Below are 25150 nucleotides of genomic sequence, written 5' to 3'. Positions count from 1 at the left end.
CATGGAGTAAGACAAGGCCATGGTCCTGGAAAACGTGTTTGATGTTCAGTTGATGTTACGGAGCAAACTAACCCTGCAAGACTGATTCATTGCTTTTGAATGCAGGGGCATACTAGTGGTGATCCTGTTCTGCTCAGTACTATTGAGGGAACAGGAGCTTTTGGAGCTTCTTCTTTTTGGCTGTTTCAGAAATTAGTTCATGGTTTTTTACATCACAGACTGGATCTCAGGGAATGCATTTCATGTGGAATATGTTGGTGCCCACGTTTTATTACCATTCCAATTAAGATATGCATGGTAGGACAAGTGCAATTCCACTTGCCCCTCTTGATCTTCTGTCTCATTGGAAAATCTTGTACATGTTAATGAGTGGGTCCCCAGAGCTGCAGGTGAGTTAAGGAAGTGATACTGCTGTTTCCAGGGGCAGGACATGAGCTCCAGGCAGTGGGAGTACCTCAGCACCAGTGATTCTAGCACAAACAGGATTTGGGTCTGCAGTATACATGCTGTAATCCTTGCATTCTTCAGCCCACTCTTACGTTCCACGTTTGATGGAAGAAAGGCAAGAATTTTTACTCCACCATCAAGTGCTCCTGAAGAATCTACTCTGAGGCAGCAATTATGCCTCCTACGCTATTTTTTATCCCTTTGTCTGGTGTGGCAGTGGAATTTGCCTGTTCAGAGTATGGCAAAGCTCCTGGGACCCTGAGCTTAGTTGGCAGCCTGTCTGTGTGGTGGAAAGCAGCCCCAGTTGCAAGGGGCTGTTATGGCTGTGCCTGTCACTGTTGCTGCACTATTCCTGTCAGAGCATACAGCAGCATGTCCCTGCCACCCCACCTCAAATAGTGCAAGGCTCCTTCCTTGTCTTTATTATTTACAAGCTAATTGATGACTCTTCCATCTTTTTCCTTGCTCCACACAGTCATGTTTTTAATACTGTTGCTCTTTCTGCCTCAGTAGGTTCCTGCTATCCTGAACTGCAGCTCTTTGTGCGCCTGATTCACTCCAGCCCATTCATCTCTTTTTTGTGGCAAAGTGCTGTCGGCTGCTGGATATTGGGCTCTTTGTTGCTACAGCCAGCACAGCGCTGGTGACAAAGGGACAGCCTGTGCCCCAAAGAGCCCACGTGCTAAAGGGAAAGCAGTGGAGAGCAATAGGAGTGACGAACTGGACGGCAGAGGTGAGGGTGGCCGGGGGCCAGGGCGCAGCATGCTGGCTGCAGCAGGGGCACGGCTGGGGGTTGGGAGGGACGTGCTGAGGAAGCTGTTCCGAGTACAAACCTTCTTTGTTCCCAGGAGGTGAGCTGGACTGGATAAACAGAGCAGTCCCGTCAGCAGAAAGCCTTTCCCTGGCTGGAATCCCCACTGGCTCTCTCGCTGGAAGTTGGCTGCACCTCATCAGCAGGGATGTTTTTCTCCTCCCTGTGACAGCTTCCCCACTTCGTGACACTCCAGTGCTCAGGTGGGCTGTGTGTGGCTGTATGGAGAAATGGGGAGCCCATGGGCCCCTGTGTTCCCTGTGGGTGACGGTGTGTGCATTGTCACTGTGCTCTCTGCTGTTAGCTAGCTGGGACTGTTTGACAAGCCGTGCTGAGTATGGGGCAGGTGTCATTGGCTGGGCAGCACTTGGAGGGTGACTGCTAACTGTGCATGTAGAGGCGCTTTTGGAGGGACAGAGGTTGTGTCCCATTGCAGGCTTGTTGTGTCCCATTGCAGGCTTATTATGTCCAGCCAACCAGAGAAAGGACTTGTGAAGTGGGAGAAAAGCAGATTGTGCTGGAGGGGGTGGTGGGGAGGATGCTGATGTCCCAGAATTGCAGAGGGCAGGGCTATGAAAGCACCTTGGAGAGATGTTGGCAATGCTGTGCTCTGCCTGAAATGGCAGTGGGACAGGAAAGTGAAGGGAAGCGCTTACTGGTCTGAGATACAGGTGTTGACAGGCTTGGGGATGTGTGGTTGGAAAGCTGCAACTTGGAGGGGGTCCTGGGGATACTGGTTGATAGTCAACTGAACTAGAGTCAACAGTGTGCCCAGGTGGCCCAGAAAGCCAAGGCATCCTGGCTCATGTGAGAAACACTGTAGCCAGCAGGATGAGGGCAGTGATCATCCCCCTGTACTTGCACGGGTGTGGCCACACCCCAAGGATTGTGTTCAGCTCTCGGCCTCTCACTGTAAGGACAGGGAAGTGCTGGACCATGTTCAGAGAAGGTCAAAGAGGCTTGTGGAGGGCCTGGAGCATGTGTCCTAGGAGGAACAACTGCCAGAGCTGGAGTTGTCCAGCTAAGGAGGCTGAGGGGAGATGCACATTTCAGTTCTTCCTCCCCTGAGGGATCTGGGAAGAGGGGAAGGGGCAGCTGAAACTACAGAACTGCTACTGCTTTGGTGTGATGTATTGCCTTGATGATGAGGCTGTGTAGTATAAAGTAAAGATGACACAGATGATAGCAGCTGCTTCCAGAGGAAGGGAAAATCCAGGACATAGCCCTTAATGAGTTCCATGCCAGGGGGAATTGGCTCCCACAACCTTGGACAGGGTTTGCAACCTCATCTCAGCCTGGCTTCTGCCAGGAGCCATGATGAGGCCTTCCAGTGGGGTGGCTGAGCCTCCACCTAGAAGGCAGAAGGGGTATTTCCAGCCCCATCTGAGGATGCCCAGGTGTGGGTCAGCCCATCTGAGGATGGGACGAATTTGCTGTTGGGAAGAGGATAGTGGAGTGAGCTTGCCTGAATGGACTTTCACAGCATCATAGAATAGTTTGGGCTGGAAGGGACCCTAAAGATCCTCTAGTTCGAACCTCCTTACCATGGGCAGGGACACCTTCCACTGGAGCAGGTTGCTCATGTAATGCATGTCGTCATCTTTCAAACAAATTCACATGCAGTACTGTCCTCCCAAAAGTAGTCCATCCAACTTAAAAGGAAGGAGGCAGCTGCAGTTTACTATGCTAATCAAATATAGCAGGACCAATTTTTTAGTCAATTGCACTATGACACAATTTACAAACAGATTTACTTGTATGATTATTGTGTCTGTCTTGGGAGCCAACTCGTGAGTACTTGATGTAAAACAGCTTTATAAAATGGAGAAGAAGTTATCTTGGAAAGTGACTCTTTAGCATGGTGTACACTTAACAAAGCACAAGTAATTAATTATTTAAGCTACAAACTGAGAATCTGTCCTCTGTATGTGATCTGATATTGCTGATCTACATCTAAAGGTGTTTTCATCTACAATGAATGTGATAATGAATCTATTAAGTGTTAGTATTGATGCCCTTGTCCTCAGCTGAATGTTGCAGTGAAGGCACTGTATTGATAATCTTACAAAAGCTGTATTCAAAAATCCACTCTCACTAGTTTCATGCAGTCATAAGCAACTTGAAGGCAGTGTGAAACAAGAAATGATACTGAACTGTCTCATCTCTAACAGATGACACTAATTAGCTATATTTCAAGCAAAAGACAATGTAGCACAGATAAGAAAGTTCATGTTTCATACAGTGCCTGTTACCAGAGATGTAGGGCCAAATGAGCTGGTATGTTACACTCCTTTATAAGCTCTTCTGTCACAGAATATAATAGTAAAATGATGATTGGAAAGTAGGTTTTAAGACAGAGGAAACCTTTGGAAATTGCTGTCGTTAGCAAGCACTCAGCATGGGTATTAACTTTGATAAGAACAAAGGGAATATTTATGGGAATTAAAGAAAGCCTATGCATTGGTGATGTGTTGTCTTTCCTACTGCTAATAAGGGACTGGCAGTTTAGTTCACCTCTGGTCATTTCCACAGTGACTCAAACAATACCAGCCTTGTCTTTTTAAAAAGGCTACAAATAAAACAATTCTTCTCAAGTATCTAACATTCTTTGCTGCTTATAAAGCATAGTATGCATCACTGACCATATGATATGGGGGCCTTGGAAATGATCTATGCAATGGGAATGGGGCTTCCCACATTGAGTGGAGATCCAAATCTTTTCCTTTCATGATTATTTTCTGTTATTTCTCTATCTGGGCAGAAGTGTGATGCTGCTCCAGCATGCAATTCCTGTGGCCCTGAGCAGTGGATGCCTGTGCCTGTCGCACCAGAGCACAGGCGGTGGGACTCTGCAAGCCCTGGAGAGCTCAGGGCCCTGCCCTGCCCATCAGGCAATTGCTGAGCTTCCTCCCCTCCTCCTGCTTCCTTCCTGACAGGAATTCACTTCCAGTTTTCTTGCTGCTTCTCTCCTTGTTGCAACAGAAATGTTTTCCCACAGATGTAGCCAGAGGGGCTGGACAAGGTAGATTAGAACATAGAGGCTCTTGTGGCATGGTTCACGTTGCAGGGGGTTTCAGGGAGCTCAGGACAGGACCTTCTTGCACTGTTTTTGCCTCTTGCGCTCAGGAAGAGTTTATGTGATAATTTCAAGTGTTTCTGGCTGCTAACCGAGTTCCTGCTGTGTCTCAGCCTTAGGTACTGCTCTGCCTTCAAACCCCACACAATGGAGATAGGCTCCGTGGTACGAGCGGTCTTTGATTTCTGTCCCAGCGTCTCTGAGGAGCTGCCCCTCTTCGTGGGAGATGTCATTGAGGTGCTGGCTGTAGTGGATGAATTCTGGCTCTTTGGCAAGAAGGAAGGTGTCACAGGTAAGATCTGGTAAAGAGCTGGACATGCCTGCAGACAAGCAGGTATCTGTAAATGAGGCAGCTAACCATCCACCCTCTAGAGGAGCACATCTCCCCTTGAACAGCACTGTGCAGGATCAGATAGATTTTAATAACCTTTTCAAGGAACTTTGCTTGGAACTGAGAGTGCAGGTTCTCTGCCACTGGTGTCTTGCCAGCTTTGTGTCAGCTATTCAGACAGCTCATTTGTTTCTTGAGAGAGATTAGTGGAGTGTCAGCTCTTGATTTGACGAGAGCCTCACAATACTAGATGTTCCATCCTCTGTAGTGGGACAGCCCATTTCCTGGCTAGCTTATGCACTGACCTGCTGTGGCAGTGGAAAGGGAGAGAGGAAACAGACGCACTGAGAGTGGAAATACATCCACCACCAAATGACCTTGTCGGGTCAAATCAGTGGGAGATGCAGCAACAGAATCCATGTGTTCCTCCAAGCCCTCTGACTCAGCCCCACTTCCTCCCCTCCTCTTTAAAGTATTTTCCTGCCCAAGTTGCCAGCAGTATCTGGGTGTCTGAAGTAGTGTGCAAGTTGCTTAAACTTTTGAAGGGATTTGAGAAACTCCTGAAGCAGCAAAATTCTCTTAGTGAAACACTTAGAGTCTCATAGTCCCTGTTGAAGCAGCCCTTTCTCATCTTAGTACTAAGACGATGTGTGAGCTCTCAGGGAGATGAAAACCAGGCCACTTCAAAGCATAAGCCTGACTCTGTCTTCAGCGTGGGGGTGGGACTGGAATTTCATTCCTGGCTGTGGAGATGAGGCTGCTAATGCAGCAGCAGCCTGGACTCTGCTAGCAACTACAGGCTGTCTTCTGGCTAAAATAAAGATGGACAGGAGCAAAGGTGGAAAGACTTCTTTCCCATGCTTCATGTAGGTGATAAATGAGCACATCAAATGAGCACATGCCTCATCCTGCTGTTGCTGCTAAAGTCACTGAGCACAGATTACTTCCACAGAAATCACCATCTACTTCACCAGAGTTTTGTCTCTCAGCCTAACTGATGTGCTTGTTCTCAAAAGATGAAGCTATTAAGGAGTAATAAACAGATGTGTGTCATAGCTCAAAGATAAAGAAACACACTGAAGTCAAACTGAATGATTTTTAATGACTTGTAACTCAAAATCATTCACATTTCTCTCCCCTGGAACAACTGCTGTAGTTTTCTGCCCAGTTTTCTAAGCTTAAGTTGTAGGGAATTGAAAAAGCACGTGGCCATCTCCAGAGTGGCAGCCTGACTTCTATACTGAGGCCACACAGTGGTCAAGCCTTACAAACTGAGGAGCACCAGGTGGATGTGCCCAGTCACAAGACACTGGTATCATGATCCAGCACTAGGGGATCTCTGAGTCCTCATAATGGCTCTGAGTTGGGAAGCAAGCAATGAAAGTAGAGAAAACCTAATGTGTCTCCTCAGAAACTCCATGATGGTGACATAGACCCAGTAATGAACACAGCCTGCTGGTTGCCTGGAGGGTACAAAGCTTTTTGTTCTCTGTTAGTTCTTAAGCATTTAAAACCTTAGGAATTCCTGACTCCCAAACTCACTCCACTGTGCTATTGAAGGAAGCTGGAAGCTGGATGTGAGGAGGAGGTTCTTCACCATGAGAGTGGTGAAACCCTGGAGTGGGTTGTCCAGGGAGGTGGTCAAGGCCCCGTCCCTGGAGGTGTTTAAGCCCAGGCTGGATGAGGCTCTGGCCAGCCTGATCTAGTGTGAGCTGTCCCTGCCCATGGCAGGGGGGTTGGAACTAGATGATCCTTGTGGTCCCTTCCAACCCTGAATGATACTATGATACTATTTTCCTTTGAAAAGAGGTTAATAGATCCTGAAATCTGGAGGGAGGGTGGAGGGAGTGGGGATGGACTGCAGGAAAGACCCATTACTCACAACTGCTTCTCTTTTTAGGACAGTTTCCTAGCAGCTTTGTGGAATCTGTGGACATTCCCCCTTTGAAGCAGGGAGAAAAACTGTTTGTTTGTACCAGTGATTTCACATCTCAAGAACCAGGGAGCTTGTCATTGCAGAGAGGTAACCTTCATTCCCTTCCTCTGCTTTGCATCCCATAGCCCTCACTGTTTACTCCAGAAGCATGAGCCTAGTCACAGCATCATGCCTAGACTAGCAGGAGAAACAGGGAATTTCCCAGTATCCAGTGACATGGGTCATGTCAAATCCACCATAGACCTTTGGGCTTTTGCCACCTCAATACCAGTTTCTCATGACCTATCATGACTCCAAACTCCAAAAATTTGAGTCACCTGATCGTAGTAAACTTACAGCTGCCTTTCAACGGCTTTCCAGCCACCATATCTTAGACTTGCACCTGGGGAAGAAATCAGAGCTTTGCTGCACCTTTGTGGCTTTGCAGCCACAACTATGTGTGCAAGAAGCTGCCAGTGCTTGATGCCTTACCCCTATTCTGTTCTCTTCTGCATCCTGAGCACACTCTGTGCTCTGTGCAGAGTGCGAGACCTTATCCACAGCCAGCGAGGACACGGGGAGACAGGAATAAGAGAGGGGAAGCAATCACAAGGGCAGTTTTGAGCTGATGTGTCATTTCCTGCAGGAGACCTGGTGATCCTGGGGGGGTCCCTGGCCTCCAGCTGGCTCCAGGGCCGAAGCAGCTGGGGTTCCAAGGGCTTTTTCCCTTCATCATGTGTGCGGGAGCTGTGCCTTTCAGTTCGGAGCCATCAGCTATCCCAGAGTGCTCTCATGGAGGTACCTGCCTACTCACTGGGCCAAGCCAGGGCCCTTATGGACCTATCTGCTCAGCTGGAAGAGGAACTGGACTTCAGGGAAGGGGATGTGATCAACATTGTTGGTGTCCCGGAGCCTGGCTGGTTCAAAGGTGAGCTCAGAGGCCGCAGGGGCATCTTTCCAGAGGGTTTTGTGGAATTGCTTACTCCTCTGCAAGCATCAGAAACCTCAATGGATCCAGAGCCCACAGGGACTTGGGACACCAATGGGACAGTGAAGATGCCCTCCAAGGAGGGGGAGGAGCCAGGGAGCACTTACGGTGTTGCTCTTTATCAGTTCCAAGCCCTGGAGTCCAGTGAACTGGATTTTGATGTGGGTGACAGAATTCGGATCGTAGGCATTCTGGAGGATGGCTGGCTGGAGGGGGAGCTGAGAGGGAAACGTGGCATCTTTCCACACAGATTTGTGAGGCTGGAAGCATCTGACGCTTGCAGGGAAAACACAGGTGCTGGGGATCCCCAAGGTGGAAGCAACCATGGAGTGACCATCCATCAGGACCTGAAAAGCACCTGCTCCAAAGCTCCTCCTTTTATAGGGAAAGACAGCAAGGAAATGGAGGATGGCTCAGCTGGAGACCCTGAGCCTGACACCATATCGTCTCACAAGGCAGGGAGGTCAGAGTGTTCTCTTGACACTGACTTGAGACATCATCAGACCTGTCCCAGCACAAGCCACCAAGGGCCACATCCCAAAGGCACAGAGGACTCCCTCCCCTCTGACCACACAGAGACAGTCAATGGTCTTTTCCACTCAGCTCAGCTGCCTATCCAGCAGGGCAACAGACCTGACCAAGCAGGTGAATTAAAGCTTGGTGGGACTATTCCAGCCTCCCTAGAAAACTCAGAAACTCATGAGCATGATGGAGATGGTCCCACTGCTCCCCCACAGGCTCCCCACTCCCCCCCAGATCCTTGCAGGAACCAGGCAATTTCTTCTCCTAACAGTTGGGCAGCATCCAAGCCCCAGGATAGCCAGAGCAGCACCCAGGACCTTGACAGCTGGGTGGACAGTCAACAGGAGAAGTTCAAACCTTGTTCCTCCAGCCTGGGAGGTGCCCAGGTTGGCCTGGATACGTGGTCTGGGAGCTGGGGGGAATGTTGCCCACACACACCACAGGGGGATGGCTACACAGACCTTGACTCCAAACTGACAGAGCAGCTGGCACAGTTTGAGAAGAGTTTGTCAAGTACAGGCGCTGAGCAGGACAAGATCTCCCGCCACTTCTCCATCCTGGACTACAGCTCTGAGAAGGACATTGTCCGTGGGTCTCCTGAGTGTACGCCCCACACCAGGCAGCCAGAAAGGAGGAAGGCCCTGAGGCCACCCCCTCCTCGGCCCAACAGCCTTGTGACAACCCCTTTGCACATGCTGGGTGGCCAGGTGCCCAAAGGTAGGTCTCTGTCCTTCTCAGTCAAGCCCTCCCGGCCTGCGCCCCGGCCTCCACCAAGCAACCAGCGGAAAAACGTGGCCCCTGCCCAGCTTCAGCCCAGCACCCAGGAGCAGCGGGTGGAGGAGGGACATGAGGACTTGACGCAGGCAGGATCAACTTCCCCCTGTTCCATCCTGCTGACAAGGATTGGAGAGGTGGAGCGAGACCTGGAGGCTTACAGCAAGACCCGCGCTGAGCTAAGCCTGATGCTGGAGGAGCAGCAGGATGAGCTGGTGAGAGCAGAGACCCTGGAAAACCTTGATTTCTGTGACTCAAACATCGAGAGCCTCAGTGTGGAGCTGCAGGAACTGAGAGGTGAGTCTGCAGTGGGATGAGATGGGAGTGCTTTAGGGGGACAGCTGGCCCCTGCTGCATACAGGCACTGTTGGAGCCAGTCTTTTGTGTCCTTCTTTAATTCCCGATTTTGGTTGTTCTGTAAGTGTTGTTGCATCATGATTTGTTTTGGAGAGCAAGTGTCATTCTCTGGGTATCCCTCAGCACTGGCCTTCTCCACCCCATTTTCCTTCCAACTCTCCTGTCTCTTCTTCCAGCATCATCCAGAGCCCTCATCTGATCCATTCCCAGTGTGTCTTTAGTCACAAGTGAAAACACAGCTGCTGCAGGTTTAACTTCCAAGGTCCATTCCTTCTTAACTGCAGAGCAGCAGCTTAAAGTGGCTTTGCTGGTAGTTCTGCATTTGAGGTGTGAGTTGATGTCTGTGATAAGACTGCCTTCAGTGTGATAGGGCATTGTGTTTCCTGCAGTTTCTTATCAGATAGTGATATAGACCTTTGAGGACTTGTCACTCAAATCACAGGGGATGTACCGAATGGTGCTGAACCTGACCTGGTAGTGGGGAGGGTTAGTGAGAAAGAAGCAAAGCCTGCCCCTGTGCTTCTGCCGTCCATGGAGTCCAGAATTTCAGGACAGGAGAATGATGCTGCATTGTCAGTAAGAGCTACAAAGAGCTTTACATTGCAGCATGTCTGTAGCCAAAAAGATTGCTTCAGTCTTTGGAGCCCAGAAAAATTACTCAGTAATGAGAAATTTGCCCTGTCCATATCAGCACATTTGGGCTCCAAAACCCAAAGATGCCATTAAAAGGTCAGTACTGTTAATTATGTTACACTTGATATTACAGTAGACAAACTGGAAAGACAGGACCACATGTATCTCCCACAGTCTCTTCCCTAGCTTCTCCTGGGAGCTCTGACACTGCAGTTCTGTTAACCAAAACCCACAATGTGCAGGAAATGTGGGCACTGCATGCAGGAGGTGGAATGAAATGCCAGCTCCTGCCTGGGGATTACTCACTCTGACTTCATTGCCTCCGTCCTCCCACTTGTTAATCAGTGCTGGGGAGCCTAGACACTTTGCTGCAGGATCATGTCTGATGCAGAGCACATGGGAATGGAGGCTGGTACAGGTGCATCAGCGAAACAGGGTGACAGCCTCCATATCAGTGGCATACAAGAGGAAGGAGGCTTGGAGTACTTGAGGCTAGATGAAATAATTTGAAGATAGAAAGAGGAACATCTGGACTATATCTCAATTAAAATTTTCTGATGGAATGGATCTTGCTGGGAAATGTCTCCTACTGTCACAGTGCTTTGTGACAGACAACAAATCCTGCAGAGTCTGTGCCCTGTTGTTACTGGAACTGGAAGTTTTAGGCAGGAGCTAACATACTATCCTGAGACATCCTATCCATCAATGTATTCCCTTGGTAATCCTAGGGGATTTTTCACCACTTCAAGAGACCTGAGGATTTATAAGTAGCCTCTCTGATTCTTTGATAAAGATGTGCCCTACCTAAGCTCTGTTGCATCTCTCCTGCCAGAGAATGTGGCCAGAGAGAATCACAGAAAACATCCAGTTGGAAGAGACCTCAAAGACCATCCAGTCCAGCCTTTGACCCAGCACTGAAGGGTCAGCACTAAACCAGGTCCACAGGCTGCTTTAACACCTCAAGGGATGGTGACTCCACCACTGCCCTGGGCAGACCATTCCAATGTTTGATAACCCTCTCTGTGAAGGAGTATTTCCTAGCATCCAGCCTGAACCTCCCTGGTGCAGCTTGAAACCATTTCCTCTAGTCCTGTTGCTTGACACCAAGGAGAAGAGGCTGCCCCCTCCTCGCTCCAACATCTCTTCAAGTAGTTGCAGAGAGCACTGAGGTCTCCCCTCAGTCTTCTCTTCTCCAGACTAAATAACCCCAGCTCCCTCAGACAATCCTCATAGGCCATGTGCTCCAGGCCCTTCACCAGCCTCATTGCCCTCCTCTGAACATGCTCCAGAACCTCAATGTGAACGTGTCCAGAGAAGGGCCATGAGGATGATCAGAGGGCTGGAGCACCTCTCCTATGAGGACAGACTGAAGGAGTTGGGGCTGTTCAGTCTGGAGAAGAGAAGGCTCCAAGGTGACCTAATTGTGGCCTTCCAGTATCTGAAGGGGGCCTACAAGAAGGCTGGGGAGGGACTTCTCAGGATCTCAGGTAGTGATAGGACTAGGGGGAATGGAATGAAGCTCGAGGTGGGGAGATTCAGGCTGGATGTGAGGAGGAAGTTCTTCACCATGAGAGTGGTGAAGCCCTGGAATGGATTATCCAGGGAGGTGGTTGGGGCCCTGTCCCTGGAGGTGTTTAAGCCCAGGCTGGACGAGGCTCTGGCCAGCCTGATCTAGTGTGGGGTGTCCCTGCCCATGGCAGGGGGGTTGGAACTAGATGATCCTTGTGGTCCCTTCCAACCCTGACTGATACTATGATACTATGAATGTCCCTCTTGTAGTGAGGGGCCCAGAACTGGACACAATACTCAACTACACAAATCTCTCAGGCTTGCTAGTTCAGCTTGAGCAGAATGGGCCAGATCAGTGATGCATCAACTCAGCAAAATGTGTCTGCACCATGCCTCAGGTATGGCCTCTGCCTTGCTACTGGTACAGTATCACAGTATCACAGTATCGCTCAGGTTGGAAAGGACCTCGAGGATCATCGAGTCCAACCTATCAACACAGACCCCATGACTAGACCATGGCACCAAGTGCCACGTCCAATCTCCCCTTGAACACCTCCAGGGTCGATGACTCAACCACCTCCCTGGGCAACCCGTTCCAATGACGAACGACTCGCTCGGTGAAGAACTTCCTCCTCACCTCGAGTCTAAACCTCCCCTGGCGCAGCTTGAGACTGTGTCCCCTTGTTCTGGTGCTGGTTGCCTGGGAGAAGAGGCCAACCCCTTCCTGGCTACAACCATCTTTCAGGTAGTTGTAGAGGGCAATGAGGTCACCCCTGAGCCTCCTCCAGGCTAAACAATCCCAGCTCCCTCAGCCTCTCCTCATAGGTTTTGTGTTCAAGGCCTCTCACCAGCCTTGTTGCCCTTCTCTGGACACGCTCAAGTGTTTCGATGTCCTGCTTAAACTGAGGGGCCCAGAACTGGACACAGTACTCAAGTTGTGGCCTAACCAAAGCAGAGTACAGGGGCACTATGACCTCCCTGCTCCTGCTGGCCACACTATTCCTAATGCAGGCCAGGATGCCATTGGCCCTCCTGGCCACCTGGGCACACTGCTGGCTCATATTCAGGTGGCTGTCGATCAGCACCCCCAGGTCCCTCTCTGTTTGGGAGCTCTCCAGCCACTCCGACCCCAGCCTATAGCTCTGCATGGGATTGCCGTAGCCAAAGTGCAGCACTCGGCACTTGGACCTGTTGAATGCCATCCCATTGGACTCTGCCCCTGTTGGGGCACATGGAGGCACACTAAAGAAAGTAAAGCCTTCTTTAAGCATTGACCAGCAAACAAGACTAGAGTCATCTTGAAGGAACCCAGCCCCTTGGTGTGTCTTTTGGGGAGCCAAAGGAAGAGCAGAAAGTAGGTGTTTTTCTAAGATACACATTTAAAACCTGCAGGTTGCTGCTTTGGCACCTCATGAGTGCAGGCTGGTGCTTTGCTGATCACCAGACTTCGGCAGGATTAATGCTTGCCTTCCTGCAGTTGGAGTGGGAGGATCCTTTGGTTTTACTTTTGTCTTCTACCAGTTGGGAACATTGGCTTGTACATACCTAACAAGTGTTACAAGAAACTGAGACATGGATGTCATCCACCAACCCTCCTTGTTTCTCTCTGGGGCATGTTGTGGTCATCTCTTGGTTTCTTAGAGGAACTCCTGCGTTTGGCATACTCCTGGGGAGTATGTTGCGCCCTGCAGTGAGGTGTTACTGGAGTGCATGTTTCTGTGGCCTTCTGGAAAGTTATATTGTGTGTTGGCACTGGACACCATAACCCACATAGACCCTTGAAGCCTATTCTTGTCAGTGGGGCACCAGCCATTTTCCCTGGAGTAGGAAACTGGGCAGCTGTGGCTGCATGACACTATGTAGGCACCACTCAGGAGTGTTCTCTCATACTGCACATCTCAGCTGTTCCCACGATCTGTGGATGAGGGCTAGGAAACAGACAGACTCAGCATCAGGTTTGAGCAAGGGGCAGCCTGAAGGCCTCAGCAAGGTGTGGAGCAGAGCCCCAGCCTCTGCTAGACTGTGTTTAGCCTCCACAACAGCAAGAGAGTGAAGGCAGTGGAAGGAGATCTGGTATCCCAGTTCTGGTTTGTGGCTTTCCATAGTCTCACACACCACCTTTTTCTGTTCCCTGAGGACGTGGATCTTAGGGCAGGGCCTCCACATGCTCCAGTGTTCTCCTTTTGCCTGTCTCTGAGATGCCTGCGGAGAGGCTTTGGCAAAGCTGCAGAGCCGGTTTGGGCAGTGAGAGACTGCCCAGCCCGGGCCTCCCTCCTCGGGGCTGGTTACTGATTACTTTGCGTAGCAGGTGGAGGAGACTGGGGCTGGCAGTGATTGGGCCTCTTCCTACCCTTGCTGGCTGGTTTCAGGAAACACCACCTGCATTTCACTTGGGACAGGAGCACTGGAGCGGAGAAACGGCATCCGCCCGGCCCTGGGCTCAGGCTCGGGGAGCAGGTAGCAAAGGAGGTCAGCACTTGCACTGTACCCCAGCAGGACTATGTGCAGTTATCCTGGGACAAAGCGTGGTGTGGAGGATCCGAGGCAGGGCCTGCAGCTCCTGGGCTGGGAATATGAGGACTGTTGTGCCGTGCGGAGAGAGGACGCGGCTGGGGTCACTGTGCTGTACAGCGAGGCTCGCTGCAGTGACAGACCCAAGGCAAGGAGGCAGTACCCCAGCTGCATGGGCACAGACCGCGACTGGGACGCTTACAGCAGAAGAGGAGAAGGCAGCTGCGTGGACCAACAGAGCATGAATGGAGACTGTGGAGGGTTTTGGAAGGGAGATAGCCAGTATGTGGACTGGAGGAGAGCAGACCGTGCTTGGGAAGGCAAAAGCCGGGATACAGGGGGTAGAAACTACAGGGTGTGTGAGAAGGGGAACGTTCAATACAGAGACTGCGCTGCTGAGATAAGAGAAGGGCGGTACAGAGAGGACAGAGTACCTGGACCATACAGGGAGGGGGGAAGGCAATATGGAGATGATAGAGGCTCTGGAGACTATAGGGAGGGGAGAAGGCCATTTCGGGAGGACAGAGATCCTAGGTACTGCAGTGAGGATGAAAGACATGGAGAAAAGGAAAGGTGGTATAGGCAGGAACAGGGCTCTGGGGAGTATAGGGAAGGAAGAAGGCAGTATAGAGAGGATGGAGGCCACCAAGTATATAGCAAAGGGGAAAAGAGGTATAGAGAGGATGGAGGCTCTGGGGCGTGGAGAGAGCAGGAAAGACAGTATGTAAGTCTCAAGGACCAAGAAGACTTTAAGCAGCACAGGCAGCCCAGAGACCATGTTGTGGACCACAGCAGTCTGGACGGAGGTTGGGAAGCTCCTGAATTTGCAGTCTGGTCCTCAGGAGATGGTAGAGCAAGCCTGGGTTCAGACACCTGCTATACAAAATCCAAGATGCAGGACATGGATTACGATGGCCATGAGGAGCTGGAAGGAGCAGCCCCGGGGCCTAGGATGCCAGCCAGCAGCAGGGACCAAGCAGAGTGCTCAAGGGTACGCACAGGCCGGCCGGACTGGAGCCAGGTCTGGGAGCAGGAGGCTGATGAAGCAAACAGAGTGGGCTCTGGGCTGCAGCGGAACAGCTTCTACAGACGGACGGCTCCCAGTGCCTTGCGACACTCAGAGTCTGTGCAGACCAGGAAGGAGAAGCAAGGTATGTGGGAGAATGCTGGACACTTGCCTTGGGTGTGCCTTCACCCTACCCTGGCACCAGGGCAGCACCAGGACTTGCACAGGGAGGTGGCCAGTACAGCCAGGCTGTCATGGGAAACCCCTGAGGCTTGCTGAAATGGGCATCATCGTTGTTACCCCTCTGTACAGTCACCTACATGTCTTGCAAGGGCTCTTACCCCATTTTGTAGAGGTCCAGGTGGGAGGGAAGCCCAGGCAGCACAGACCTGTGACTCACTGCTGTCCTTTTGATCATTCCTCCGTGGCCTGAATGTTTTGGGTACACCCAAAAACCTGTGGCCCTGATTTGTCTGCTCTCTCAGGGCTCCAGAGAGATTTCTTTTAGGGGAAAGAGTGAGGTGTTTGGGTTATTCCCACTGCCTGTTTTACTTTCATAATCCATGAACAGATTCTGTGTGTAGGAATCAATTCTTGACCCCAGGGAGGCTGAGTATGGCAGCTGTTTGCAGGCAGCATGAAGCAGGAAATCAGGGAAGTTCTTGTAGCACTGAGACACATGTGGAGGGCAAGTTCTTGCAGTTGTGTGATTAACATATGGGCTGGACACCAGAGCACCCATGCTTTGAGGGACTGTCACAGATGGGAGTGGTACCTCCTTCGTCACCAGCCCCTTGACAGCACAAATGGTGTCTTGACTGTGCTACAGCAGTTGCATGCCCTGTATCCTGGGTCCCTAAGCTGTCCTTGGGTTTCCAGTCACGTCAGCTGGCAATCTGGAGCTGGAGAGATACCAAAGCTGGAGGGCACAGGCTGTCTTGGCATGGGCAGAATCATCCCATTGATGCTGTGGCTGGGACAGAATCAGCTGCAGACAGCTTTGTGGGGCTTGGCATGTTGTAAGAATTATTGTGTGTCGGGGAAGGGACAGCAAGGTGGTAGGGTCTGGCTAGAGGGGCTGAAAGAGCCCTTCTGAATGGACTGGCCTCCCTGTTGGGCAGCTGTGTGTCCAAAAACCTGTTGGCTCCTGCACCTTTTCTGCCAGCCTCTGTCCTGAGCACAATTGTGTGGACTCTCCATGAAGGGAGAAAAGCATAGAGGAAAACAGCACCACATTGCAGCAGCCAGAGAGGTGGCAGAACTGGAGGCTGTGGCTGCCTGTCAGCTTAAAGAGTGTGAAATCCATCCTCTGTAAGCATTTGATTAAGCAGGCTCTGCCAGCTGCATTTCTGTGCTTTCTAGCTGCTCTGGTAGAGTGGGACTTTGCTCAGCTGTGTCCCCAGGGCAAGGGAAAGGAGAGGCTTAGCAGTGCCAGGACATCCAAAGGGCAGCAGGGAAGCTAGGAGGAGCCAGGAGTAGAACTGGGAGTGAAACAGCCCATAAAGCCTTAGGAGGCTGGCACGTTGCTGGCTTGGTCGGCTTTACAAGAGGTGAGGGGACAGACTGCAATGCTGGGCGAGAGCCTTTACTCCTCTGATGTTAAATGCAATGCTACATACACCCGCGCTGGGAGGGGGTGGGGGTATTCTTCCTCACTGTGGCAAGCTCTTGGTGTGGGGAGTGGTTGTAGAAGGTGCAGGGTAGGACTCTCACCATCAGGCAGTGCCCCACAGTAGGAAGGGGAGGAGAAAGGCTCCATGTGTTTTGTAACACTGCCCATGCTGTGGCCAACTTCTGTTTGCAATACCCTGTTACATTATTCCTAGGGCACAGCACTGCACCAGCAACAGCTCTCCTTGGAAAACTTACTTTGTTGCCATATCTGACTCAATACCTCACCAGAACCAGCACCTCTTCAGTGTTAGACCTCACCAATATCTGGAAAGCTCCCCAAAAGCCCTCCCACACCACACTTGGCAGCAGACACCCTTGATGCCCAGCTGGTAGGAAAAAGTTGGTTCTGTTTTCCCCTGTGTGTGTTCCAGGCATCTTCTCTGATGCTGTCTGCTTCTCTCCCAGGTTCCTCCTTCTGTCCACAGAGTAACAGAATTTAGGGTTTGAAAGCCTGGTAGAGGTGACATGGCCTGATTTTTTTCCACGATCAGGGTTGTTACTGTCTTTCTGGTGCAGCCCAGTGACAGCTACTTGGTTAGCGCATCTCTTTCTGGCAGAGAGTCTGCCTGCCACGTCAACAGAAGGAGAACCCGCCTGTCATAGCTTTGCTGCTTAGTCACCATCACTTTTACGGGTTTTGCATGCTAATTTGTTGCATTTCAGCCCTGCACCCAAACCTTTTTCTACTCAAGGCAGGTACTGTAATTAAGTCATTTTTCAACCTTCAGTTCTTTGTAGTGAATAGTCTTTAAAATACTCCTAGCAAAGATGCAGAGGAAGACCTTTCAGTGTTTGTTTTTCCAGTGTACAAGGAACTCCTGCTGAGTTTTGGACAAAGGATTACACCCCAGAATACAGCCCTGCATATGGCTGCACTTCTTGTGCCCTTTAATACAGTAATGCATTTGTCTGCATTAAACCTGCTATCTTTGAATAGTTCAGTAGAACTCAGAATACCTTGGGTCACTCAGTGACTCATTTGCCTCATCTTCATTTATGGTCCTGTTAAATCAATGTTCAGTTTTCTACATGACAACAGTGATTTTCCATTTACTTTAAAAATATTATATATAGGATCAACTCAAAACACAGTCCCTGGAGAATCTGATTAGGAATTCCTCTCTGGATGATCTCCACTGGCAATGAGTTTTTGAAGTGCCAGCTAGCAAAGTCTTATTTCTGCTTTTTAGATGGAAAGAAAGAAAACATTTATTACATAATTCTGCCTTTTCTTCCAAATGTATCAAGAATTTTACATTCTCTCCTTACTTGTGGGATTGCATGATTGAAAGGGTTTCTTTTGTCATCACAGTCACTTTAGTTGGTACTTCAGCTTTGGAATGGTAGATCTTTGCAGACCTCATGTTCACTTTTTTCTGTATCAGGGGTTGGGACCATCCCATGTTCATGCTGAATGTACTGGAATGTGTTCACAAGGCTGTGTTGGAACGATGGCTTTCATTTTACCTGGCATAGAGACGTCCTCACCAAGCAGGCTCTGTATGAGACAGCTTTGAAATGTCAAGCCATTGCAGTGGCCCTGGAGAAGTGTCCCCAGTCTGCTCATGTTCAGTTCATTTTTGTAGTTTGTCTGGATTTATCTCCTGATCCTCAGCCTCAGGACTGAGCCAAGGCCAGTGGCTGAATTCACTTCTGTGGACTCAAGTCTTCTTTTACCATTGCACCTCTCTGCCGCACCATCCACTTTCTGCTAAGGAGCAGTGAGACACTGAATATATACAGTCTGTTGCTTTTGAAGCAGTGGATATATTATTCTGTTACAGGCTTATTACCAATATCCAGAGCAAGAGTTTTCACCCCAGTCAGATCCTGCTCCTCCTCCTGAAGTTTAGCCTTTCACTCATATTTGTTATTCTCTGCCCTAGTTTCTTGTCATGGTAGCCAGTGGCTCCTCCCCTCCTGGCGTCTACATAGTTCAGATATTTGCAGCTGGTTTGTTTTACCCTGAGTCACTGCTTGACTGCTGAGCTGGGGCTGGGCTTGCCTCGGGTGGGAGCAACTTCTATCAAGACTGCTGCTTACAGAGCAGGTTGTCCTCAGCACTGATGAGCAGCACATCCCTCTTCGGATTGCATTAGCAGCCTGGGTGCCTTGTGAGGCTGCACTGTGCCACAGGGGATACTGGCAGGTGAGCCCCAGTGAGGAGGAATGGGGGGGGGTGGAGGGTGATGCAGCCCTTTCCATGAGCCCCCCAGCCTATGCATGATGGGCACACATTCCACCGGATCTGGTCTTCATATGTCAACTCTGCTTCCAGACTAGGGCAGAGAGAAAACCTCTAATTGCATGCATGCTCCTGCTAGGAGACTGGGTAATTAAAAACTTTTGTTAATTGGAAAAAAAAAAATTGGTGGTAGTAGTATTCCAAGTGCAATCCATGTGATTGCAATATTAAAAGGTAGCATCCACAAGAAGGGAAGAGGTAGGAGTTGACACTTCACTGCTGGGGGTTGGGTTACAAGTTGATGTTGAATCTCCTGTGCATCAGGTAGGAGAACTAGCAAAGCTCAAAAGCAGGTGTTCCTGGGAGTCTGTTGCAGACCAAACCAGTCCAGAAAGCCATGGACTTGTCACAAATGCACTAAAGGCAATAGAAAAAAGCTAAATTGTTTGAGATTTTGATTTAGAGAGGCAGATTGCAGAGCTCATGCAACCAATGTGATAACAGATTTTGAATAGAATTAACCAGGTTGTAAAAGACCTTTGAGATCATCGAGTCCAACCTGAAAATTATGATTGAGAACATTGGGGTTTTGAAATTAATTTCTGAGTGCCCACTTGGCATCCATGTCGTGGGTAAAACAACAGTTTGTCACCAGCTCAGAATTCGGTGGCATCGTGAGAAAGAGCAGTTACTTTCTTGCAGAGCCCCTTCCAGCTGTGGTGTACATCTTAATGTTTCCAGAGCTAAAGGGTGTGCTGGCTCAGATTGAAGGGTGATATTTAAATAGAAAATCTGTGAAATAAAATGGAGATCTGTTTAAAAAGCATTTACAAGATGACTAAAACCCACAGCTGTGAAATGGGTGGGCTTAGTGAAATGCTTAATAAGCCTCATTTAGGGAAAGCTGCTATTAGATACACAAGAACGTGTGACAAACAGGAAAAAAGAAAGTGAAGGCACTCAGCAGGGATGACATGAAATACAAGAAGTGAGAGTGTTTTAATGTGTCAGAAACAAACCCTAAGTATTATACAAAGATTAAAACCAAATTGTGTGTTTGAATGTTTTGAAGTGCAAGTGTTTGGAAAGAGGCAGGATGGCTTTTGAGTTCATTGCTGAAGGAGGACTAGTGATAAACAGCAAGGATTCCTAAGAGACTTGGCTGCAGCATAGCCTTGTTTTTAAGCAGATCTTAAAATAGAAAGGGCAAGAAGGGCAGAGGAGAATTAATGTGTGTGCATTTTCTAAATAACAAGAACACTGATAACAGTATAAGTGGGGTAGAACTAGGGGCCAGCATTGTGGCCAGTCAAGCAAGCTGAGATAATGAGTACTATGGGCTTAAAATCTGTGCAAGGGAGGTTTTAACTTCCCTTCCACAGGTGAGGATTTAAGACTTGAATGAAGCTGGCAGTCTCACGAGTCAGTCAAAGCCTCGCTGCAGGCCACTCTCTGAAAGGACCTGACCTAGATTTACTTGCCTGGGTTTTGCTTGGTAGAGCATGGGGAGCTGCTGGTGGCACTGCCATCACTGTCTCCGTTTTAGTGAGCTGGAGCCAGACACACTGTGTGGCTGCAGTTCAGATGTGGCTAAAGCTGAGCCCACAGCAAGGTTGTTCGGTGTTGCACTAAACTCCTGAAACATCCTGTGCAAAGCTTCATCTGGTAGTATTTTGCCTGGGGATAAATGCAAAATCCTATTCTTTGAAGGCACATGTAATCTTTTCCATTTGTCTTCCCAAATGCTGCTGTGTTGATCATCTCTGGGTGTTGGTCTGGCTGGTCTTCATTTTCAAGATTCTTCCCTGACCACCCCATGCTGGTATCACCTCACCCACCCACCTTGCCTCAGTTTCACACATCTGTTTGCATTTACAATTAACACCTTCCTGCGTCTTCCAGGTTGCCTTCCAACTTGAGATTGCTTTCCTGCAAAACAAATGCTATTCCTTAAAAACCCCTTCTTATAAATAACTCTTCTTTTTTTTATTATTACTGTCTTAACTCTTTGCACTTCAGAGACCTGTTGAGTGTATTATCTTGGTGTTTCTTTGTCCCTCCTGTACATTTTTCTGTCTCATGTCCTGTTCAGGCTCCAAGCACTGTGTCTCAGGCAGGATGTCCCCTCATGTGTTTGTAGAGAACCTTGCACAGAAAGGCCTGGTCTGCTACTGAAGCTTTGCAGATGCTGTGGGAACGCAAAAAGCAAATGTTACAGCCAGCAGTTGCTCACAGGCCCTCCCTGCAGACTCCATAAAGTTCATCATTGAGGACTTAATGGTGAGAAGCCAAGACCAACCAGCCTTTTCCCTTATGCAGGGTGGCTGTAATGGGGGTCGTTTTAAGGATACTTGCCAGTAGGAATCTGTGAAGCCCACTTAGTAAATCTAGTGCTGATTGTGCCACTAAATCCTCCTCTGTGGAGCTAGCCCTTTTGGCTCTCCCCAGGCTCAGTTTCAAGGCAGGGTAGCAGCTCCAGCATCAGGAGGCAGGTCTGGGACTGATTTTGGAAGTTACTCTTCTGCAAGAGGCACAGTGGTTCATCCTCAGCCCAGGTAGCTGTGAGAAGTTGCAGTTTGATACTGATGGCTTCTGTTTGCCACTGCTGCTCTGCAACGAGCTGGCGTGGTTTCAGCTAGTTATGGGCCAAGTCGGTGTTTGATTTCAGCCACTTTTCATTTAGTTTCGTTTCTTTCTTGAGTCATTTCAGTTCAGAAACCCCACCCTGGCAGAGCAGCAAGCAGGGTACTTATGCAGAAGTAGCAATTTCCCATCCCATGTTGAATACTGCTGCTGGTTAGTGCCATCAGCCCGCAGGGTAAGGCTGGGGGTTGAGGGCAGGTGGGCAGGGCCTGGCCAGCACAGGGGGGTAGAGGTGGCTGTGAGCACGGAGGGGGAGGTGTGGCTCTTGGGGCTGTGCACTGAGGGTGCGGGAATACTAGGGTAAGTCCCAAGCCTTGATGTGTTTTGTGAGTCCAGCTGAGCCTGCTCTTAGGGTTGTCTACCCCAGGCTCAGCTGCTGTTGCCTAAGTTTGTAAACAGGGCAGGGAGGTGGGAGCGCCTGTCCTGCAAAGTTACTGTCACAAATGTCTGAGCTGGGGCACGTCCACAGCTCTAATAAAATCCCATTGAGAGCGAGCAGCTGGGGATCAGTGGGAGACAGCTGGAGTGGACAAGCCTTTGTCAAATCAGTAAGTGGCTTAAGCCAGATACCTGAGACAGCCTGGAGTGCTGCACGGCGCTCAGCTGCCACAGAATGGGGCAGACTTCAGTGCTTTTGGAGCAGAGCCTGCCCCAGAGGAGTATTCCAGCGAAGTGCGGGAGAGGGACTCCCCTGAATCTGGGAGCGTGGGGGGATGCAGGGCAGGGTGCCGTTGCTGTGCTTTTGCCCAGAGAGCACATGGTTTAAAAGCAGGCAGAGCAAGCTGCTGGGGTAGAGAGCGGCTGGGGCCCAGGAATCTGCTGGGGGATAAGATGTCGCTATGAAAACTGTAGGGGGCTGGGCCAGCCTGGGAGCCGCAGGTGGGAGGCAAAACCAGGAGGCAAAGGAGCTGCCGTGGCCTGGGCCAGGGGAGACGGGGCTGGTCAGCGGCCCCACGGCCCCGGGCCCCGCAGCCGGGCAGCCGGGCTGCGTTGTGCCCTGTGCGCCGGCACCGTGCCAGAGGGCTGCTGCAGGGACGGGACGGCGCCCTGGGCTCGGAGCAGGTTCCTGGGCAGTGCCGGGGGTCTGGGGTTCTCTCTGCCCCGGGGCTGCCCGCCATGGCAGGTGGCCGCCCGCGGAGCGGATCCGTCACACCCCGGGCCGCCGCCTTGCTGGAGCTCTGGGTGCCTGCCGCGGCCTCCCGGCCGGAGTCGCCGCCGGCCCGGCCTTCCCGGCGCAGCCGGCGCTAGTCCAGCTCCGGGCTTTGCCGCCGGCTGCCCCGTTGTCGGTGCCCGAGGCCTTTTCGGCCATTCAGATGGAAATGTCCCGGGGCTGGAGAATGGAGACCCTGTTCCCAGCCTGAGGAGAGGGAGCGGTTGCCACTGCCCGCCTGGGAAAAGGGCGAGGAGTGGAGTGCGGCTCTTCTCCCGCCTGCCCTGATTTAGCGAGCTTCCTGGAGCAGCAGAGTTGGGAACCTGGACTAGGAGAGGGGTCTGGACACGGCCGGCATCGGTGGGGTCGGTCTGGAGCAGGTTTGTGGTGTTTTGTGCTTGCTGCCTCGATTTTCCGGACATCGCAGCCTTACTGGTGCTGCAAGGGTGGGCTGTGGGAGCAGGCTGGGACTCGCTGCTGCCCTGAAGCATGGACTGACGAGGACAGCCTCTCCAGAAAGGGCCTTGCATGGACAGGCCTGCTGTCCAGCAGACCTGTTTGCCAGACTTCAGGTTGTATTCAGCTGCTGTTTGTGTCCTGTCCTTGCATCTTCGTAGGAGAATGCTGATCTTGCTTGTTTGCCTTGCAGAGATGACTCTCCTATCCTCCCAGACACCATCTCTGGAGACTTCCTCAGCTGCCACTGAGAGCCCAGAGCAAAGGATGCTAGAGAAGAGGTCCAAGGTTATTGAGGAACTGCTCCAGACAGAGCGGGACTATATCAGAGACCTGGAGATGTGTGTGGAGAGGATCATGGTCCCACTGCAGCAGGCACAGGTAGGGGGACAGGCTGTGGTGCAGCACAGGTGAGATGGAGCAAGAATACTTAGTCCACTTTGTTCTTGGAGGTGGTCAGGCAGCAACATGGGAACCCATAGAGAAAACTCATCAGGGCGGTTCTCACTGCTCCCTGCTCTCAATAACAACAGCCCGTCTGTTTTGGGATCCTGCTAAGCTCTCACCATTTCTGAGAGCACGAGACCTAACAACAACTATCACAGATTCATTTCCTAGGGCAGGAAATACTGTTCTTCAATTGATTTGTAGGTTAAATTCATTGTCAGGAGAAAGAAAAAATGGGGCCTTGATATGGGGACAGAGTTGTTGGGAGAAGAGTGAGAATAACAGGTGAACAGAGGCAGGGATGAAATTGCTGGTAAAGAAGAGGGCACTGTGATAGAACACAAGGAGTGAGAGTTTCAGTGCCCTGAGGAATGAGGGAGTGAGTACCAACGTCAGTGTGATGGGAGGAGGTCACACTAGGTCACTGCTCTGAAGCTGGGGAGTGATGGGTTGCAGGAGGGCAAGAAGGGGCTGTTTGGTTTCACTGGGACATGTTACACCATCCAGCACATCTTTCTTCCTATTCCCCAGATGCAGAACGTAGACTTTGAGGCTCTTTTTGGAAACATCCACATGGTAATTAGCTTCTCCAAGCAGCTGCTGTCCACTCTGGAGGCATCAGATGCCATAGGTATGAATTCTGCTGAAACCATTTCTCAGCAGGCTGGGATGGGCTTTGCTGGTGCCGAGGCTGAACAGTTTAAACAGTGGGACAGGATCTGTGAGGCTGGGCTTACTCCCCACTGTTCTCTGTTGCTGCTCATCAGTCCAGCAGCAAACCCAAGGAGACCTTTGTAGCCCCATGGATTGTTATGCTGTGCCTGTGACCCTCCATGGCCATTTGCCCACTCCACATCCCTGCACTGCCAGCTTTTGTCACTCAGGCCTTGGGCAGCCTGTGCCTTTGCTCTCTGTATGGTTCCAGTGACCAGTGTTGCTGCTTCTCACCCCTGGTAGACCTGGATTGATTGAGCTCTGTGCTAGTGGGTGATGAGGTAACATCCTGGGTCTCTAGTAGCACTACTTGAGCTGTGTGTGGGGACACTGGTCATTTCACTGTGAGACATACCAGAATTGTTGGAGGCAGCTGGGGATGAGGAGACCCTTAAGCCCTGCTTTGCTGCTGTCTGCAGGGCCAGTGTTCCTGGCACAGCGTGCAGAGCTGGAGAATGTCTACAGGGTGTATTGCCAGAACCATGATGAGGCCATTGCACTGCTGGAAGCCTATGAGAAGGATGAGAAGATGCAGAAACTACTTCTGGAGCTGCTGGATAGTCTCAGGTTGGAGCCTTTGGCGTGTCAGCTACCAGGCTGGGATGGCAGGGGGGGAGCGGGGCAGTCTCCAACATTGCCACCCCTATGCCAGCAGTGCTTGGACAGTTCAGATGGTGATTTGAGAGGGGTTGCCTGTGTCACTGCATAGTTGACCAGGCTCAAGGTTCAAATGACCTCTGCCTCAATGCACAGGTACTGGGACACCTGTAAGCACCTTTAAACTCAGCAGAAGCCACCAAGGTCCATAAAAGGGGACATCTTCTGGATTTTCTCAAGCCCTGGTTCACCACAGCTAATAAGGAAAGGAGCTTCATTTGCTGGCTCAGCAACTGCCAGGACAACTTGTGGAGCTTAATGCCCTGGGATCCAGCAGTGCCAGCTGCTGCTTGGGAGGGATGAGGCTGCCCACTGGCCTGGCAGCATTATTGCAGGATGGCATG

General features: G+C 50.7%; 1 protein-coding gene across 3 annotated transcripts in view; it reads left to right on the top strand.

Moving 5' to 3' along the window:
- Positions 1 to 1017: 1017 nt before the first annotated feature.
- DNMBP (dynamin binding protein) overlaps positions 1018 to 25150 on the top strand; it is a 31237-nt gene continuing 7104 nt past the window's right edge. Inside the window, exons 1-8 of one of the 3 annotated variants that reach the window (XM_068139598.1) lie at positions 1018 to 1180; positions 1296 to 1461; positions 4448 to 4626; positions 6566 to 6688; positions 7227 to 9161; positions 23182 to 23369; positions 23967 to 24066; positions 24569 to 24716. In XM_068139598.1, coding sequence (XP_067995699.1) covers positions 4482 to 4626; positions 6566 to 6688; positions 7227 to 9161; positions 23182 to 23369; positions 23967 to 24066; positions 24569 to 24716 — 2639 coding nt within the window. In that variant the 5' untranslated portion in view covers positions 1018 to 1180; positions 1296 to 1461; positions 4448 to 4481. Of the gene's footprint in view, positions 1181 to 1295; positions 1462 to 4447; positions 4627 to 6565; positions 6689 to 7226; positions 9162 to 13642; positions 15026 to 23181; positions 23370 to 23966; positions 24067 to 24568; positions 24717 to 25150 lie in introns of those variants that run through there. The other 2 variants (XM_068139597.1, XM_068139599.1) reach the window with 2 other exon arrangements.

This window comes from Melanerpes formicivorus, unplaced genomic scaffold, assembly GCF_026170545.1.
Source record: "Melanerpes formicivorus ecotype bairdi unplaced genomic scaffold, bMelFor1.0.p_v2 SCAF_6, whole genome shotgun sequence".
In the NCBI taxonomy this organism is placed as follows: Eukaryota; Metazoa; Chordata; class Aves; order Piciformes; family Picidae; genus Melanerpes; species Melanerpes formicivorus.
The sequence above is the reverse complement of the archived record's forward strand: the minus strand, read 5'-3'. Positions and strand labels throughout refer to the sequence as shown.